This window comes from Mus musculus, chromosome 12 (assembly GCF_000001635.26).
Source record: "Mus musculus strain C57BL/6J chromosome 12, GRCm38.p6 C57BL/6J".
In the NCBI taxonomy this organism is placed as follows: Eukaryota; Metazoa; Chordata; class Mammalia; order Rodentia; family Muridae; genus Mus; species Mus musculus.
In genome coordinates this window covers 87,428,077-87,446,377 of record NC_000078.6, presented here as the reverse complement: position 1 = coordinate 87,446,377, position 18,301 = coordinate 87,428,077, and the positions used below count along the sequence as shown (strand labels likewise).

The following is an 18,301-nucleotide window of genomic DNA, read 5'->3' as shown; positions in this document are numbered from 1 at the left end:
CATAGTAACTGGAGATTAGGCAAAAGAGCACCAAACATACATGTTAAAACCAGACAATAATCATTCTAGAAAACATTTCCAATCTTATAGTTTGGATCGTTCATATTCTTCATTGGCCCCATGCTAAAGGCCTGTGGTGCTACTGGAGGTAGGAACCTTTTAGGATATAGTTAGTGGAAGGATGTTATAGCAATGGGAGGGGCTTGTCTGCGAAGGAACACTGGGGCCTCTGAATCTTATTCACTCTTGAAGCCTTCCTCCACATTCTGTTCCCAATATGATATACTATGACAAGACAAACCCATATAAGCCTGGGTAAAACTGGGCTGAAAGATGGACTAAAACTATTTCTTCCTTTAAACTGTTTATATCAGATATTCTGTCAGGGCAACAGAAAGCCAGCACACTAAAGAAACCACTTCTAGAAGGTAAGCTGTTTTTACCAAAGCACTTCAGGAGAGTGTAGTGTAGATACTAAAAGCAATGCCTAGATACCATGTAAGTATTTGCTAAATGAAAGGATGAACTGGGAAAAAAAAAAAGTTTCAATATTAAGGAGTTTGAAAGGTTTCAAATCAACCCTGGTAGAATGGAAACTTGAACCTAGGAGATGCCTGTGAAAACCCTCAGGCTCTCTACAAAGTTTAACAGAATGTAAGGGAGAACACTGTGGTGGATTTGACATTCACCATAAGGGACACAGATCCTATTCCAATCATGTAACTACACCTGAGCCACAAAAACTAAGAAATTACTATATTCTACACTTTTAATGGGACTGATCTATATGTTAATAATTACCCAAAAAATGCTCTTGGATTTTAAGTTTTGATGAGCAAATTTAAAAATCTGAACTTAGCCAGGCATAGTGTCTCACCTGTAATCTCAGCGGGCTATAGTATGAGATCATGCTTAAAATTAAGGTTGGAGAGATGATTCAGTGATTAAGAGTGCATACTGGCCTGGCAGTGGTGGCACACGCCTTTAATCCCAGCACTTGGGAGGCAGAGGCAGGCAGATTTCTGAGTTCGGGGCCAGCCTGATCTACAGAATGAGTTCCAGGACAGCCAGGACAGAGAAACCCTGTCTCGAAAAACCACCACCAACAACAACAACAAAAAGGAGTACATACTGCTCTTACAGAGGACCCAAGTTCAGTTCTAAGGATGCACATCAGGAGGGCTCAAACTGCCTGTAATGCCAGCTCCTGTGGATGCAATGCCCCCTTCTGTACTACATGGGGCACCTTCATTTATCTGTACTCACCCACACTGACAACATACATAAATACTTTAAATTGCACTGACAAAAGCAAAAGTGCTAAGTCATTGGAGAACTAACCAACTCTCTATCCCCAGACTAGCCTTTTCTGTGCATCAATTTTAACAACCATGTAAATAGAACCACTATCACTTGTTAGATACTTACATTCTAGCATAAATCTACCAAGTTCATCTATAAACTTATTTATTCCTCTCCCCAATTCTATGGGGGAGGTATTACAGATTACACTTTTTAGACAATTAAAAAGTCCTATGAGACCCTTTGCCATATTGACTTCATTATTCGGATTATACAACTATTAAAGTTTCAATCACGAGCTACCTCTGTCCAAATGCTGTCGAGTGACCCCACAAGCAGCTCAAATTCACATCCTGCAACTTTTAATCTTCTCTAGGTTTCTTCTTCCTCAATTCTAAAACCGCTGGTCATCTATGCTAGGAATCTGGAGTGTACACCTTTCTCCGCAAACCAGCAAATATGCTGTCGGTTTTACTTTAAAAACTAAGTGATTCCGACTCGTCCCCTTTATCAATTCCTTGGTCCAAATTTCATCTTTGAACCAAATGAATCTCTTCTCTCATCTCCACCCCTTCGTTCTTGCCACTTGAAAGTCAAGCTCCCCTGAGGTCAAAATAGCTCCTTCTGACTCGTGAGTGTCCAAGTAAGCAAATAATTAATCTTTCCACCAAATCATTCCGAATGACTGACTACTGTCGATCGGGCGAGTGGAGAGGATCGTGCCTAAAGAGTTAACCCGAAGCAAAATTTTATGCGCAAGAATTTACTCAAGAGCAAACCACTTGTGTTCTTTTCAAAAGAGTATCAGCATGCGTCCCTGAGCAAGGCGTAAGGGTGACGGGCAAATTTAGGAAAGCGCTCCTTAAAAAATAATTAATAAATAAATAAATAAATAAATGAAATTAAAAATTAAAAAAAAGCAAACCGCCTGACCATGTAGACTAAGGTTCTTTACAGAGAAGTTATGTTTTGCGAGTTTGTACATAGGTTTTACGCGTTACTTAAAATAAAACATAAAGACTGCGCCCTTCCTCATCTCCATCACTCACTCGCTGCCGCGGTCCAAGGAATTTTTCTGACAAACGCAATAGGCCGACCAGTACTGGAACGCAGTGCGCTTAGCCCCTTTATGGCGGAGGCTGCCATGTTAAAACGGAATGAATCGAAACCCTGGAGTCGTGACCCCGGAAGAACCTGCCAGAGCCGGAATTTCGAGTTCTGCTTCCGGGCCAAACTGTTGGCAGCCTCGAGATGGGGAAGATGGCGGCTGCTGTGGCTTCATTAGCCACGCTGGCTGCAGAGCCCAGAGAGGATGCTTTCCGGAAGCTTTTCCGCTTCTACCGGCAGAGCCGGCCGGGGACAGCGGACCTGGGAGCCGTCATCGACTTCTCAGAGGCGCACTTGGCTCGGAGCCCGAAGCCCGGCGTGCCCCAGGTAGGAAAGGAGGAGTAGTGTGTGCCAGCCTAGCGGCCGACTGGGCCACCCGAGACTGGGCCGCCTCCGGGCCGGCTTTGGAGGGAAGCCCCTGCTGGGCCTGTCCAGTGAGCTGTAATGTCGAGCGATGAGCGACCAGCTGCCTCGCTGTCCCAACGCTCTGGCCACGGCTTGTGCCTTGCCGCCATTTCCCCCAACCCACGCGGGCCACGGCTTGTGCCCTGCCGCCATTTCCCCCAACCCACGCGACCTTGCTAAAAAAAAAAAAAGAAAGAAAAGAAAAGAAAGAAAGAAAGAAAAAAATCTGGAAATTGCTTGTACCTCCTTAACTATCTGTTTAATACTAATACGATATTTTGTGTAAAGCTCAGAAGAACATCTTCGTGGACGTTAGGGTGGCCTCATAACTTCAGATAAAAGCAGCCATTTAATAAGTCTCAAACCGTTAATCCGTTGGGCCTGAGACTCGATCGACCCTGTCTTCTCTGAGGCTTTGAAAGTAAAGGTAAAATTAGCAGGTTTTTTTCCTGAGAATCTAGGAGCCTGGAGAGATAGCTCAGTAATTAAGAGCATTTACCTACTGGTGTTCCCAAGAACACCAAGTAGATTTGGTTCCTTGCAGCCACGTGGCAGCTCACAGCCTTCTTGTAACTCTTCCGGAGGATCAGACACCCTCTCTTGAGCTCCACAGGAGAGCACTCGTAGACATGTAAATAAACTTCTAAGCTAAATCTAAACAATTTATGTACCCTCCCTATTTCTTCGTGATGAGAAGAAAGGGGCCAGAGGGTATGTTTATGTATGGTTTTTCAAGACAGGGTTTCTGTGTATCCTTGCCTTTTCTGAAGCTCACTCTGTAGACCAAGATGGCCTCAGACTCACAGAGATCCTCCTTGCCTCTGCCTCCTGAGGGCTGGGATAAAGGTGTGCACCACCACTGCCTGGCCATAGTCATATTTAAAAAAAAAAAAAAAAAAAAAAACTTAATCTTGTGGAGACAGAGTCTCGTTTGAGAGCCCAGGCTGGCAGCTAACTGAACCAGGATGTCTTTGTAGTCACTTAAGAGAGAAAATATGTAACCCCTTATTTGGCCTTGGTATTTATCGTGCAGGGATGTTCACATCGGAAGTTCTTAACTACCTCAGAGGTAGGTAAAATTGGAGTCCAAAACTCAACTTCTCAGAAAGTTTGTTAGCAGATAAGGTTTTAGAGTCATGTGAATTACGTGTGGAAAGCGTGTGCCTGAGATTAACATTGGACTCTGAAGAGCCCTTAGGTCATTCAGTCCTTTATTCCTGCCGTAATGCCTCCCAGAAGTGCTCTTTTTTTGTTGTTGTTACACAGTGCTCAAAAATATAGTACGGATTGATTAAATGTAAGCTTGGCTTGTCAATTTCACCAGCTCAGCAGGTTAATGCTAGCATTTTAGAGAAGCTATTGTCACAGAACGTCAGGTTAGAGCAGAGTAGGAAAAATGGCTAGAGAAAAGTCAGAAAGGGGAAAAATTTTCTCTCAAAAAGCTCAGTGCCTTGGCTTCTTTGACATAAAGAGTGAGTTTGTAAATCTTAAGGTCTGAGGATGTATCTGAGTATCAAGTGGCCTATTTAAGAACTCATGACCAAATATTTTGCCAGCAATGTGTAACTAGAAAACTTAAGCTGATCAGGACTCTCAGGAAGTTTCTGATAGTCATTTTTATTATAAAGATTGGTGGGCCTGGCATGCAGCTCTGTGATGGAGAGTATGCCTAACATGTTTAGGCACTGGATTTGATGATTTCCCAGTGACAAAGAGAGAGGCGTTTTTGTTGTTCTTATTGTTTGAGGCCTGTTTATATGCCAGTTATTTGTTATTTTGTCAGGAATTTTCCATCCTTGGAGAATGATTGAAACAGAAGCTCATTTCTCAAGCCAGACGTGGCGCACACCTTTAATTCCAGGACTTGAAGACAGAGGCAGGCAAACAGAACTCTGAGTTCCCAGACATCCAGGACTACATAGTAAGAGATTCATCTCCAAAACCCATTAGTAGCAACAACAACAACAACAAAAAGCTCCTTTATCTTTGGAAAAAGAGGCATTTTAAAGCAAGCCACTTCTATTATTCATGGAAAAGTGAAGTGGTTTCAGGGGTTTTTTGTTTGTTTGTTTTCCTTATGACGTTGAGTTTTAGGGGTTTTAGATTTGGTTTCAGTTTTCGTTTGTTTGGGTTATGGGTTGTTTTGGTTTTGGGTGTTTCTTTAGTTTGGCGGGTTCTTTTTTTTCTTTCTTTAGATAGAGTGTCTCTTTGTATCCCCAGCTGCTGTCCTGGAACTGGATTTGTAGACCCTGCTGGCCTCAAAATCACAGCCTCCCAGGTGCTGGGGTTAAAGGTGTGTGTGCCATGACACCCGGCTACCTGCTGGGCCTTAGCCAGTGTAATGACTCATCTATAAGATGTCCTTATATGCAAAGAAAACTTTATAAGCTCCTAATAATTTATTTTTTTAATAATAAAAACAAAGTTCTAGAATTAGAATTTGATCTAAAGGTAGCAATGTCAGCAAATGGGACCCCTGGTGTTTTATGGAAATAACTTTGTGGCTAGAGTACTCTTATTTTCTCAACCTACTCCTGCCTGATATTTTCTTATTGCTACCTACGACAAAGTGCTTCAGAAGCCGTGTTTTAGCACTAGCCAGACCAAATAGCATTGTGACCTGAGATATATTACACTTACAAATGCATTTTGTGAATCCTCTTAAATTAACAAAAGTGTGTTCTCATAGAAAAAGGTTATCTTAAAAGTCAAAATTAGGGCTGGAGAGATGGCTCAGCAGTAAGAGCACTCTCCACTCTTCTAAAGGACCTGGGTTCAGTTCCCAGGACCTACATGGCAGCTCCTACCCATGCAGAGCTCCAATGCCAGGGAATCAATCCAATACTTCTCACTTCCACAGGCACCAGGCATGTACATGGTACACGTACATGCAGGCAAATGACTCATACACATAAAATGGATGTGTCTTAAAAATAAAAGAAAGCCAAAACCAATCTAGCTTAATTGTCCTATAACCACTTAGCTTAATTTTTCAGAAAATAATATTTGTTAGACTACAGATGCGTAAACTGGCCATAGGTCAAGTAGGTGAGGGAAGCTAGTATTAAGAACCCACAGCAGAAATGTCTTAGGAGGTCTCGGATTCTCAGGGATAACTTGCCCACTGACTTAGCTTTCTCTCCTTCCAGGTGGTCAGGTTTCCTCTGAATGTGTCCTCTGTCACTGAGCGTGATGCCGAGAGGGTGGGACTTGAACCTGTGAGCAAGTGGAGGGCCTATGGACTCGAAGGCTATCCTGGTAAGGGCTCCTGAGAGAGAGAACGGGAAGTTAGGCAGTCATTCTGATTTCTTCCATAGGAAGAGCTGTGAATAGATATGTTCTTTAACATACCTAAAACACATTCATGCCCGACCCCGGAACCTATCCTAGTTTTGCCCGCTCTGGAGTAGTCTGTTTAATGTTACCAAAAACTAAGGAAACTCAGAAGTATTGTAACAAATTAAATGAAAAAAATTAAAGATACACTCTAACCTCTGCCATAACTGTGAACCTCAACTCTGCCAGAATTTTAAGGGAATAATAGACTGAATAATTTAGATTTTTTTTTTCTTTTTTTGTAAAAGGTACATCTGTGGTTTGTTATTTTGGTTTTGGGGTTTTGTTTTGTTTTTTAATGTGTGTGGATATACTGTAGCTGTCTTCAGACACACCAGAAGGTGACATCGGATGCCCATTACAAATGGTTGTGAGCCACCATATGGTTGCTGGGAATTGAACTCAGGACCTCTGGAAGAGCAGTCAGTGTTCTTAACGGCTGAGCCATCTCTCCAGCTCTGTACGATGGTTATGAGCTGCCATGTTAGTGTTTGGAACCAAAACTGTCTCTGGAAGTGCTCTTAACTGCTGGGCCATATCTCTGGCCTAAGTTGAGAACATTTTTTATTACATATGGGGTGGAGAAGGGTATGTGCACATGCGTACTTAAAGGAGAGAAGAGTATATCAGATCTCTGCAGCTGGAGTTACAGACAAATGAGCCACATTCTGAACTAGACTGCCTAGAGGCATTAAATTGGGAGTTACTTCGAAAGTGTGCACTGGATCAGACATATTCTTAATCTTTTGGAAATGTTAGAATAGTATTTTCTTATGTGGGAGTGTGTGGTTTTGCCTGCACTTGGTCTGTGCACAACATGTGTACAGTGCTGGTCAAAGCAAGAAGATGGTTTCAGATGCTCTAAAATTGGACTTATATGCATTTATATGTTCAAGAAAGGTAGATTTGATGCCGAGAAACAAAATAGACTAATAACTAGTGTTCCATTTACTGGATGAATGTATGATTAATTAAATCCAGTGTTGGAGGTAGACTTCTGTATGCAAAAGTGACTTGGGGGAGTCTTGTGACTTATTGGGACTGGATTAAAAAAAAGTCTAAGGGTGAACTTTCAGTTCTGTTTTTTTGTTTTGTTTTGTTTTTTTGGCTTTTTTGAGACAGGGTTTCTCTGTGTAGCCCTGGCTGTCCTGGAACTCACTCTGTAGACCAAGCTGGCCTCGAACTCAGAAATCCGCCTACCTCTGCCTCCCAAGTGCTGGGATTAAAGGCGTGCGCCACCATGCCCGGCGAACCTTCAGTTCTGAAGTTGCTTTAGGATAGCACTGTTGACAGCTAACCTTGTAGATTATGTATTCCTCTTGAGAATGTCCCCAAAAGTCAGATATTTACACTGTCTCATGTTCGTCAGAAGTTGGTTTTTCATTAACTTTAAGTAGAAAGGATATGGGAAGTAAACAAGAGAATAGTAGGCATAAGAATACGAAAAAAGAGCCGGGCATGGCAACGCACACCTTTAATCCCAGCACTCGGGAGGCAGAGGTAGGCAGATTTCTGAGTTCAAGGCCAGCCTGGTCTACAAAGTGAGTGCCAGGACAGCCAGGGCTATACAGAGAAACCCTATCTCGAAAAACCAAAAAAAAAAAAGAATATGAAAAAAGAAACCAGAACAATTTCAACACACATACACCCATCTTTTGTCTTTTACAGGATTTATTTTCATTCCAAACCCCTTCCTCCCGGGATGCCAGAGGCACTGGGTAAAACAGTGCCTTAAGTTGTACTCCCAGAAACCTAATGTGTGTAACCTGGACAAGCACATGACTAAAGAAGAGACCCAAGGACTGTGGGAACAGAGCAAAGAGGTCCTAAGGTAAGCAGCTGTGTTGAGGTTTTTGCCCCCCCCCCCCCCATTTCTACACAGCACTGTTCTTTTGTTTCCCCAAGAACATTGGGACAGAGGATTTAACGGTTATATTAAACTGAGATCCACTTTGAATATTTTTATTGTAGCTTAGACACTGAGTTCGTCCACATTCATCATCACATGTTCTAATTCTGATTCAGGCATTTTTATATAAAGTATGTTCCTTTAAAGACTCATAGGAAGAACTTGGGTTTTACATGGAGTTGCTCACACTAGTTCTTTTGTGATGGGTCGGTTGTTGCTCATGGAAGAACTAGTGCCTGGATGTTGATGTTTCAGCATTCATTCCACAAATACTCATTGGAGAAATCAATTGGGTACCTAGGCATTGGAGACACAAAACTTTAGGATATGGACACTCTTTAATAGTGATTAGGAACTTGGGAAACCCAGGAGGAAGTAATTCTTCCAAACAGGGTGAATGTATCCAAGAAAAATTACTATTTAATGCTGTTTTTTATAATTGTATCTATTTTCTCTCTCTCTCTCTCTCTCTCACACACACACACACACACACACACAGATGGGCATATCCGTAGACCTTGCTTGACTCTTGTCTGTGGCCAAGCAAGGGGGACAGAGTATGCGAGAGTAATTGGAGTTCATGCAAGTTCTAACCAGCTTACTCAGTAGCTGGGTGAATTGCAGTACTCCAACATTCTGCTTCCATCTGCTCAGTTCTCATGCTGCAGGGTGGTGTTATTTAACCTGCTTGTTTATTTCCATTCTAAAAAGGAAGGCAAGAAAACACTTCCTGACTTCTATGATTTTTGTAAAAACATGAAGAAATAAGAACATTTAAGTAGATTCCTTGGCAGAATCCAGTGTAGAGTTTATACATGATCATGAGAGTGGTCACTCATGTGGCAAGGTTGGATTAACTTACAGAAGATGCTTCCTGGCAGTCACAGGTACAGTAGACAAACAGGAAGTGGGCATTTTAGGTAGAGTAGGACCAAACTGTACAGGGTTTAACACTCTAGAACAGCGGCTCTGGAGTCAGATTGCCTGTCTTCAGGTCCTTGCTCCTTCCATAGTAGCTGGGTAATCTTCAGCAAGTTCTTTAACATTTCCTTCCTGAGTGTTGTGAATATAGGTGAGAAATCCTTAGAAGATGCTTGGTGGCCATAAACTGTTAGCCTGATTCTAGGGGGGAAATAAAAGATAGTCTTATGTGGAGAGGGAAAGTGGTTTCCTTTAAAGCTTCCTTAGTCCATAATTTGAGGTACATGTAGGAGCCGTGAGGGAAACCTTCCCTGTTCTTCAGCTTTTAGTGCTTCCCTTAGAACTGAAGGCAGTGTAAGGAAGGGGTGACTGAATGAAATTACAGAGTGGTGGCGCACGCCTTTAATCCCAGCAGAGGTAGGCAGATCTCTGAGTTCGAGGCCAGCCTGGTCTACAGAGTGAGTTCCAGGATAGCCAGGGCTACATAGAGAAACCCTGTCTGGGAAGAAAAAGAAAAATAAAAGAGAAAGAAATTATGGTGCTTAATAGCACTAAACCAGCCTGTGTTTTCAAATAACTTATTCTTTCCTTCTGATATATGATTATAGAAATCTCAGCTGCGTTCTGAGATAGCTCAGATGAACCTCTAATAAATCAATCAATAGCCAATGGGGAATACTTTTCTGTCTATTAGCAAAAATAAAAATGGTGGTGGTTATACCTTATGTTGTCAAAGCCAGAAGAAATTAATATTCTGAGTCCTGGTGCTGTGTGATGTATGTCTCAGTGTTCTCACTGGGATGATCCGTCCAGGTATGTGGGTCATGCTGTGCTCCAGTGCTGTGAGCGGTACATGAGGTTCTCTCCACTCCCAAAGTCTGTAGCGTAAAAAGTATCACTGTTCAGGAAGCTCCCCCGAGAGAATCTGGTTCCCCCAATATCTCCCCACACTGGGAACCAGGAACAAAGGGGCCTCTGAGGAGCCGTCCCTTTTATCTCCACAGAATTCCGACTATTAGAAAGGCAGTAAAGATGTAGTTTGTGAGTATTCAGAGAAACAAGGCTTCAGAGTGATTTTGTGTCAATGTGTGCTCTGTTCTGGGTACTATAGCTAGAGACTTACCCAGAAGACAATTGGGATTGGGTAATAGAGTTATATTTGCCTAGGCCCTGTGTTCCTCAATATGATATGGATGGATGTGCAGATTTTAAGGGCAAGCACCTTTATTACAGCCTTATTCATCAGCGGGAGACCATTAATCAGTCATGGCTTGTCCCAGAAATAGGATATACCCATTAAAACAAAGGAGGCATTAGAGTCAGATTAAACTATCATTTCTCTCTGTCTTTATGCCTGCCTTAGTCCAAGTCACTATCATTCATGCGTTTTCTAAAGAATGCCAAAGAGACCTCCCAGCCATCTGCTTTTTGTCCCCCTTCAAACTACTTTGTACATAGAATGAAGAAGCCCTGTCATTTTTCTCACAGCCTCTTATCTATAGTTTAATCCTGGTGAAGCTGCCCAAAGTTAGCACAAGCTATTTCAGACATCAGGTTTGAGGACTTTCTAGGCTATTCATATTTATGACCACTGATTATAGCTTCAGGGGTGTTTCATGGACCCTTTGTGTTTAGTAATTCACTAGAAGAAAACACTGTGGTTGCCCCTCAATATCAAATCAGGACAGAGTACTCTACATGTTGGTTGATAAACCAGCCAGTGAGTTCCAAATTCTAGTGGCCATAAATTTTTTAGCATTTTGTTGAATAGTCACTAATGATTAAAACATTAGTCATTTGAGCTTGGGAGGTGGCACTAAGAGAAAGTTTTTCCTTATTAGAACATGGACCTCAGGTCAATTCCCCAGAACCCATGTGATTTATTTTGCTTTAGTTGAGGGGGAGGGGGAAGCCAGGCATAGCCTTGCCTTACAAAGACTGGGAAGATACCTTACTTGGTGAAATGTTTGTCACGCAAACTTGAGGATCTGAATTCAACAACAACAGAAAGCATAATGGCACTTACTTGTAATCCCAGGGGCTTACTTGCTAGTCTAATCAAGAACCCCTGTTAGGTAAAGGCAAGATAGACAGACACCTTGGCAATAACACCCAATTTGACCTCTGACCTCTAAGGGCATGCACACACACACACAAGTCAATAGCCATGTGACTGAATTCAGTCTTTAGGCCACGCACATTCTGGAAATGCAACTAGTGCCACTTAACATAAAGCCTCACCCCTCTAACCACAAGGTGGCTTTTGTGGGGTTCAGCCATCATCCTGAATCATCACTCCTTAGCATAAGCCCAGGTGTGATGCAAGGGCTACCGTGATTAACAGTGGGATTGCTGTCAGGAAATCTGAGGGTTTAATCAAATTCTTTGTTATATGACACTGTAGACTAATTTAAGCATAAACCATCAGTTCCCCTTCTAGCTCCCAAATAATTGGTACAAAGACCTATTAAGTTTAATAACAAGCTACAAGGCTAGGCTAGGTAAGTTCTGAGTTATTCTAACCCTCTAAAGCCTTGTTATTTGCCATCTGACTTGCCCTAGCTTGTTCTGGTCCGTGTGTGTCGTCATGTCTGCTCCCTCATGGCAACCTCGTGGTCTCAGTTCCCTGGCCCTGGGATCAGAAGTCCAGGCTTCCTGTCTCCTCTGCCAAACCATAGGCTGATCAACTCTTTATTAACCAATCAGATAATTCTAGAACATTCTTTACACGGTATTGATAGAGAAGATGATTCAATAATCATGACAGTGCTCGAATCCAGACTGGTATCAGATCTGTGGGCACAGAAATCAGCAACTGAATATACAGTGCCTCAGACCAACCCCAAGGGGCTGGAGAGATGGCTCAGCAGGTAAGAGCACTGGCTGTTCTTTCAAAGGTCCTGAATTCAAATCCCAGCAACCACGTGGTAGCTCACAACCACCAGTAATGAGATCTGACATCCTCTTCTGGTGCGTCTGAAGTCAGCTACAGTGTACTTACATATAATAATAAATAAATCTTTGGGCCGGAGCAAGCGGGGGGTTGACCTGAGCAAGCAGAGATCCTAAAATTCAATTTCCAACAACCACATGAAGGCTCACAACAGCTAGCAGTGTACTCAAATAAATAAATAGATTAATCTTTTTTTTTAAAGATGATTAAATTCTCTTGGTTATAATCTTTGCAGGTCTAAAGAAGTGACTAAGCGAAGACCCCGAAGTTTACTAGAGAGACTGCGTTGGGTCACCCTGGGCTACCATTATAACTGGGACAGTAAGGTATTTGCTTTATTTCTTTGTTGTACATTTATAGGTTGTTGGTCCCCTGTGGTTGGATTTGTTCCTAAACAAACATGAAATATGAAATACCATGGCCATAGTAAAGAGTGTCATGAGCATGACTGTACCATTTAAAGGAGGGGCTGTGACCATTGCCTCCTTTACTTCTGCCTTGGAGAGTGATGCTGGAAGCACGTATCTCTAATCCTTCCTCTGACCTCAGGAGGATTCCCAGCACCCATGTGGTAGCTCATGTCCACCAAGGATCTGAAGCTGTCCTCTGGCCTCTCTGGGCAGTAAGTACACACACGGTACACAGACGTGCATACAGGTGAAACACTCATACTCATAAAACCGTGTTTGTAAAAGCTTAGATTATTTGACTGACTGATACCTGTGAAGTCTTTCTAGCCATACCTCACTGTTCTAAGCAGTAAGATAGCCTGACAAAAGCCAACCAATGCATATTTTCATTTGGTCTAATTATTTTTGCATACTTCAAAATTACCCTTTCTTTACTAAGAAAATGAGAATTGAAAATTACTAATAACTACAAGAATATTCAAAGAAAACCATAGGCAATAAGAAAGAAGAACAATGTGCAGGCCCTTTGGATGTGACTAAAGGTCTCAATGGGGCAAGACTAGACAGCAGCCCTGAGTAATTGTCTAAAGGACTTAAGCTCAAAATAATATAGGGCACCTTAGTGTCTCTAACAACAACCTTCCAGTTTAAGAATGGCCTGTGACTTTAATCCCATCACACAGGAGGCAGGAGCAGGCAGATCTCTGAGTTCAAGGCCAACCTGGTCTACAGAATGTGTTCCAGATCAGCTGGGGCTGTTACACAGAGAAACCCTGTCTCATAAAAACTAAAAAAGAAGAGAAACAACCAAAGAGGAAAAGCCATCCACAGAAAAGCATTGTTTTACATGCAATTGGTTCCATTCTTGATAATTGTGTGACTTGTTCCAACTAGACTACACCAGAACACTAGTGGAGTTGTAACACAAACATTGTGTTTCCTGTTAAGATTTTAGTTTAAGATTTATTTTATAAATATGAGTACACTGTAACTGTCTTCAGACATCAGAAGAGGGCATCAGATCCCATTTGAGATGGTTGTGAACCACCATGTGGAAATTGGACTAAGGACCTCTGGAAGAGCAGTCAGTGCTCTTAACCACTGAGTCATCTCTCCAGCCCCCAAGATTTTAGTTTAATTTAGCACAGGAAGAAGGGAGGGTGAAGGAGCATCTGACCTACAGGTATGCACCGTCCAGAAAGCCCTGACTCCTGATGGCAGACTTGTCGTGCTTGAGCAGCATATGCTGAGGGTGAGGGTTAGGAGAAACAGAAGCAGGCTATGGAGATAAATGGCTGAGAAAAGATTTCCAATTTAAGATCCTCCCTAGGCCATGATTTAAGTCAGACTTAATCCAGATGTTTTGAGCATATCATCTTATCAGATTGACCAAGTAAATAGCCATCAAGCCAGGTTGCAAACTGGCTATAGTGTTATAGTAAATATTAAAATGTTTAATAGGAACCCCACCCTCCCTGTGGAACTATATGCTTGCTGGGAAAGGAAGAGATTTTCTTTAGTAGTAGCCACTGGTAAAGTACCAGAGTTCCTATAAATAACGCTGCTAAAACTCTCTGGATCACCAAGAAAGTAAGAGTAATGAGAAGAAGTCATGAGAGTAGAAGAGGGAAGGGGCAGGGAGGGCAAACAAGAGGATTTAAGGCATAACTGTGGTTTAAAAAAAAATACATTTTATTTGTGTGTGTATGTGTATATATTGTCACAATGAAACGCATCTAAATATGTTAACACAAATGTTCACATACAAAAATTTGAAATGATAGTACAAGATGCCATGCCTAATTATTTCTAACATCTTTCACCAATAAAGTATCTTTGTCTCAGTGATCCACGATCATAGTGAAGGGGAGACAGTTCTTTCAGATTTCCTCAGACTGTCTCCTTCATAGTGCAGTTTTTCATTACTCGTCTTGTTCCTTAGGCTCTCTTGGTCATAACAGTCCTGGGTTGGCTTTAACTTAAGGGAACTGTGCTGCTTAGGAGTCAGATATGCTAGGGTGGTGGAGAAGTTGCTTCTGTATATATGCCAAAACGTGTAGTTTTGTGTGACTTACCTCTGCCTTGCATGGCTGGTGTGCCATACAGTGAATAGTTTATTATTAAATTTCTATATTGCCTCAAGGGTGGGGAGATTCCCAGCAGGGGATCAGGGCACACACACACACACACACACACACTTGTTTGCCAGCACTTAAGAGGCAAAGTCAGAAAGATCATTCAAGTTGAACACTGGCCTAGTGTGTATAGCAGGTTCCAGCTAGCCGGGGCTGAGTTGGGAGAACTTAACTCAAGAAAGAATGGGCTAGGGAGATTGATAGGTGCCTGTTTGAAAAGTAGTTAGTGAGGTAAAAGACTTTATTCGACAATTTCCTGTGGTCTGAGATCGTTTATTTTTCCTATTTTCTCTACTTTTACCAAAGAAATACTCAGCAGATCATTATACACCTTTCCCTTCTGACCTGGCTTTCCTCTCAGAGCAAGTCGCCACTGCCTGTGGATTTCAGGGTTTCCAAGCAGAAGCAGGGATCCTGAATTACTATCGCCTAGACTCCACACTGGGAATCCACGTGGACAGATCTGAGCTAGATCACTCCAAACCCTTGCTGTCCTTCAGGTAACTTAATTTCAGGAATTTCAGATTGTTTGTTTGTTTGTTTGTTTGGTGAGGCATTTTAAAGCAGAGATTAGTAAAGATTTAAGTTTCATAATGAGAGATATTGTCATTACTATATATAGTAAGTGAGTTAGAACCAGTTTTTGTTGTTATTGTTTTGTTTTCTAAAAGCAGAGCAACATACAGAGTAAAACATGAAGCCTGCGTGAAATTTTAAAAGAAAAGATGCATCATCAAAACCCAGCTATGTTGAGATTCAGCACGTGCTTTGCATATCTGCTGCCTCACGTTTTATTTTGTAGCAGGTCTCTCAGCGGTCATGGTAATGTATGAGGAGCAGATCCTAGGCTGGTCACTCAGAAATGCAAGCCAGAATAGTTTCAAAGTGATGACTTGTGGGCTGAGGAGATAGCTCAGTAAGTTTAGTAACTTGCTGCACTAGAGAACCTGAGTTCAGAACCCAGGTAAAAATCCAGGCATGTGAAACAGTGTTTGCTTGTAATCGTGGGGGGCAGGAGATGAGGCCTGTGAGATGGCTCATCAGATAAAGGCTGCAAGCCTGTTGACCGAAGTTCAGTCTTAGAGCCCTGTTGCCGGATATTTGATCACACCATGACCCCCAAGATTGTGTTATTTACTGAAAAACAACAACAACAAATGGTGGCACATGCCTTTAATCCCAGGAGGCAGAGACAGGCGGATTTCTGAGTTCAAGGCCAGCCTGGTCTACAGAGTGAGCACCAGGACAACCAGGGCTATACAGAGAAACCCTGTCTTGGGGGGAAAAAAATACCTGTTTCTAGTTGTGCTGTAGACTACCCTTGGTACACAAAATCCCAAAAAATAAAGGTAAAGTTAGTTTATAGAAGGAAGCACCCATGTTTAATAGTGATGTCTAATTGAGTGGCAGACAGTGTTGAATCAGAGAAAGATTTGACAGAATAGGATATGTCCAACTCTCACAAGGCAGAGGAAGAGACATGAAGAAAGAACAAGCTAAACCCTGGTAAAGAACGGATGAGAAGGAGCCAGAAGATTAGAACAGATCACTAGAGTTAGTCTGAGACCAATTCAGTAAGATAATGAGAGAAGCTGGATTGAACCAGTCGGCATGGAGAGGAGTTTTGAGCTAAGACTGCTGAGTTGAACCATCAAGCCAGAGCTCAGAAAGATCTAGTACGAGGAAGCTTATTCAGCAGCAAGTCTCAGAGGCCTAGACTAGATTGTACAGAGGCTAGAAGCTTCCAGGACTAGACCCAGCTGAGCAGATGGAGGCAGGAAGCCGGGAGGGAGAGCACAGTTATTTCAGGTAAATAAAGGTTGCTTTGACAGAGCCCACATGGACAAGGAGTGAAGCACCTCTCCAGGAGTTACCTGAGCTTTCCCACATCACTGCCACACGGAAATAAGGAAACGAACGGTGACATTTCTAAAAGGCTCAGATGGCTCAGTGGGCAGAAGCACTTCCCTAACAAGCCCGATCGAAGGAGAGAACTTCTGAGTGTTCTCTGCCCACCATGTGTGCTCCATAGCACATTCACACACATGGTTAGATGCACAGACAGAAATAATGAGGTATAAATTTTAAAATGCAGAGCTAAAGGGATTTGGTGGTTAAAACTACTTGCTGCTCTTCTAGATAACTATTAAAGTTGATTCTCAGCACCCGCGTGGTAGCTCACAACCACCTGAAACTCCCGCCCAGGCAATCCGGTTCACTGTTCTGGCTCTGAGGACAGTGGGCACATGTGTATAAACATGCATGTGGACAACACCCATACACGTTTGGAAAACAGAATAAAAAAATTGGAAACACAATTATGTAAGATATCAGCATTAACTTTTGGCCTCCACAGAGATGCACACAGATCAAAAGTGAATAAGAATCATGAGATGCCTTAGCAGGTAAAGTCACCTGCCACCACTCACATCCTGAGTTAACCCCCGATAGCTGTGTAGCAGAAAGAACTGGCTCCTGTGAGTTGTCCTCTGGCTTCCACACACTGTTGCAGATTAAGTAAAGAAATATAAGAACTTGGAAACAATGTCTGTCTGAAATGAAAAGAGAATATAGTTGGCAGTGTACTTTCACTAATGTAACTAATAACACAAACCTCTCTCTTTTGTAGCTTTGGACAGTCTGCCATCTTTCTCCTGGGTGGCCTCAAGAGAGATGAAGCCCCCACCGCCATGTTTATGCACAGTGGTGACATCATGGTAATGTCGGGTTTCAGCCGCCTGTTAAATCATGCGGTCCCTCGAGTCCTTCCACATCCTGATGGGGAGTGCCTGCCTCACTGCCTGGAGACACCTCTCCCAGCTGTCCTCCCTAGCAACTCATTGGTTGAGCCCTGTTCTGTGGAGGACTGGCAGGTGTGTGCCACCTACCTGAGAACTGCTCGAGTTAATATGACTGTGCGTCAGGTACTGGCCACAGGCCAGGACTTTCCTTTAGAACCCGTGGAAGAGACAAAAAGAGACATTGCTGCAGATGGTTTGTGCCATCTGCATGACCCGAATAGCCCAGTAAAACGAAAAAGGTTAAATCCTAACAGCTAAAACTTAGGGGCTAGATTCTCTTACTCAGTCAGGCTTTTGTTGCCACACACAGGGACAGGAAGAAGTAAGTCATCTATGATGTTGCTGCCTTGGGCCCATCTTAGAGCGAAAACTGATTAGAGTTTGTCCAGAGAAGTGTCCTACTCCATCCAGTTTTAAGCTCTTATGAGGAGTGTGTGTTTCTCATACCATATTGGTATCATGATCCACACAGACATAAGCATCCAAGAGAAGGAGGAAGTGAGAGAGGGAGAGAGAGAGTGTGTGTGTGTGTGTGTGTGTGTGTGTGTGTGTGTGTGTGTGTGTGTGTGTGTATACATACACATCTGTGCTGAGTCAGCACCTCAGTTTGTTAGGATATGGTGTTTTTCCCAGCACTATGTGACTTATGATCTAGCCACCAGAATTCCTACCTCCTCCTAGTCGTCAAATTAATTCTTCGGCTCTTCACTCTTCTCTGCTCTCACAGAGGAATCTTAAGCAGATGAAGACAATGGAATTAAAGTGTCCCTAGGAGCCACAGTTGTCACTTGGCTGGTAGAGCACATGCTTGGCATGCACGGAGCCCTGGGTTCAGTATCCAGCACCTCGTAAGCCAGGTGTAGCTCGTGCACTCCAAGGGTAGAAGATCAGACGGGCAAGGTGATCTTGCATCTATAGACTCTTCCTAGTAGGTTTTTAATTTGTTTTAAATGACTAAAAGTCTCTAGGGTGTTTCATTAGCTGTTTTCTCCATGAATAAAGTTACTCTATTTTAAATTAAA

At 42.6% G+C, this 18,301-nt stretch overlaps 3 protein-coding genes and 1 non-coding gene across 4 annotated transcripts in view; 3 read left to right on the top strand and 1 right to left on the bottom strand.

The window, feature by feature from the left end:
* Slirp (SRA stem-loop interacting RNA binding protein) overlaps nt 1-2,482 on the bottom strand; it is a 6,029-nt gene extending 3,547 nt beyond the window's left edge. Inside the window, exon 1 of the mRNA NM_026958.3 lies at nt 2,352-2,482. Within this exon, the coding sequence (NP_081234.2) occupies nt 2,352-2,448 (97 nt within the window). The 5' untranslated portion in view covers nt 2,449-2,482. The remainder of the gene's footprint in view (nt 1-2,351) is intronic.
* On the top strand, nt 2,361-3,530 carry Nrp (neural regeneration protein). Its single transcript, NM_001013372.2, has one exon. The coding sequence runs from the start codon at nt 2,460-2,462 to the stop codon at nt 2,865-2,867; it is 408 nt and encodes a 135-aa protein (NP_001013390.1). The 5' UTR covers nt 2,361-2,459; the 3' UTR covers nt 2,868-3,530.
* On the top strand, nt 2,539-18,301 carry Alkbh1 (alkB homolog 1, histone H2A dioxygenase). The gene is made up of 6 exons (NM_001102565.1): nt 2,539-2,736; nt 5,964-6,072; nt 7,819-7,981; nt 12,169-12,259; nt 14,785-14,978; nt 17,108-18,301. The coding sequence occupies exons 1-6, from the start codon at nt 2,554-2,556 to the stop codon at nt 17,535-17,537; spliced, it is 1,170 nt and encodes a 389-aa protein (NP_001096035.1). The 5' UTR covers nt 2,539-2,553; the 3' UTR covers nt 17,538-18,301.
* On the top strand, nt 8,621-8,699 carry Mir3068 (microRNA 3068). Its single transcript, NR_037228.1, has one exon. It is a non-coding gene; the product is annotated as a microRNA 3068 (primary transcript).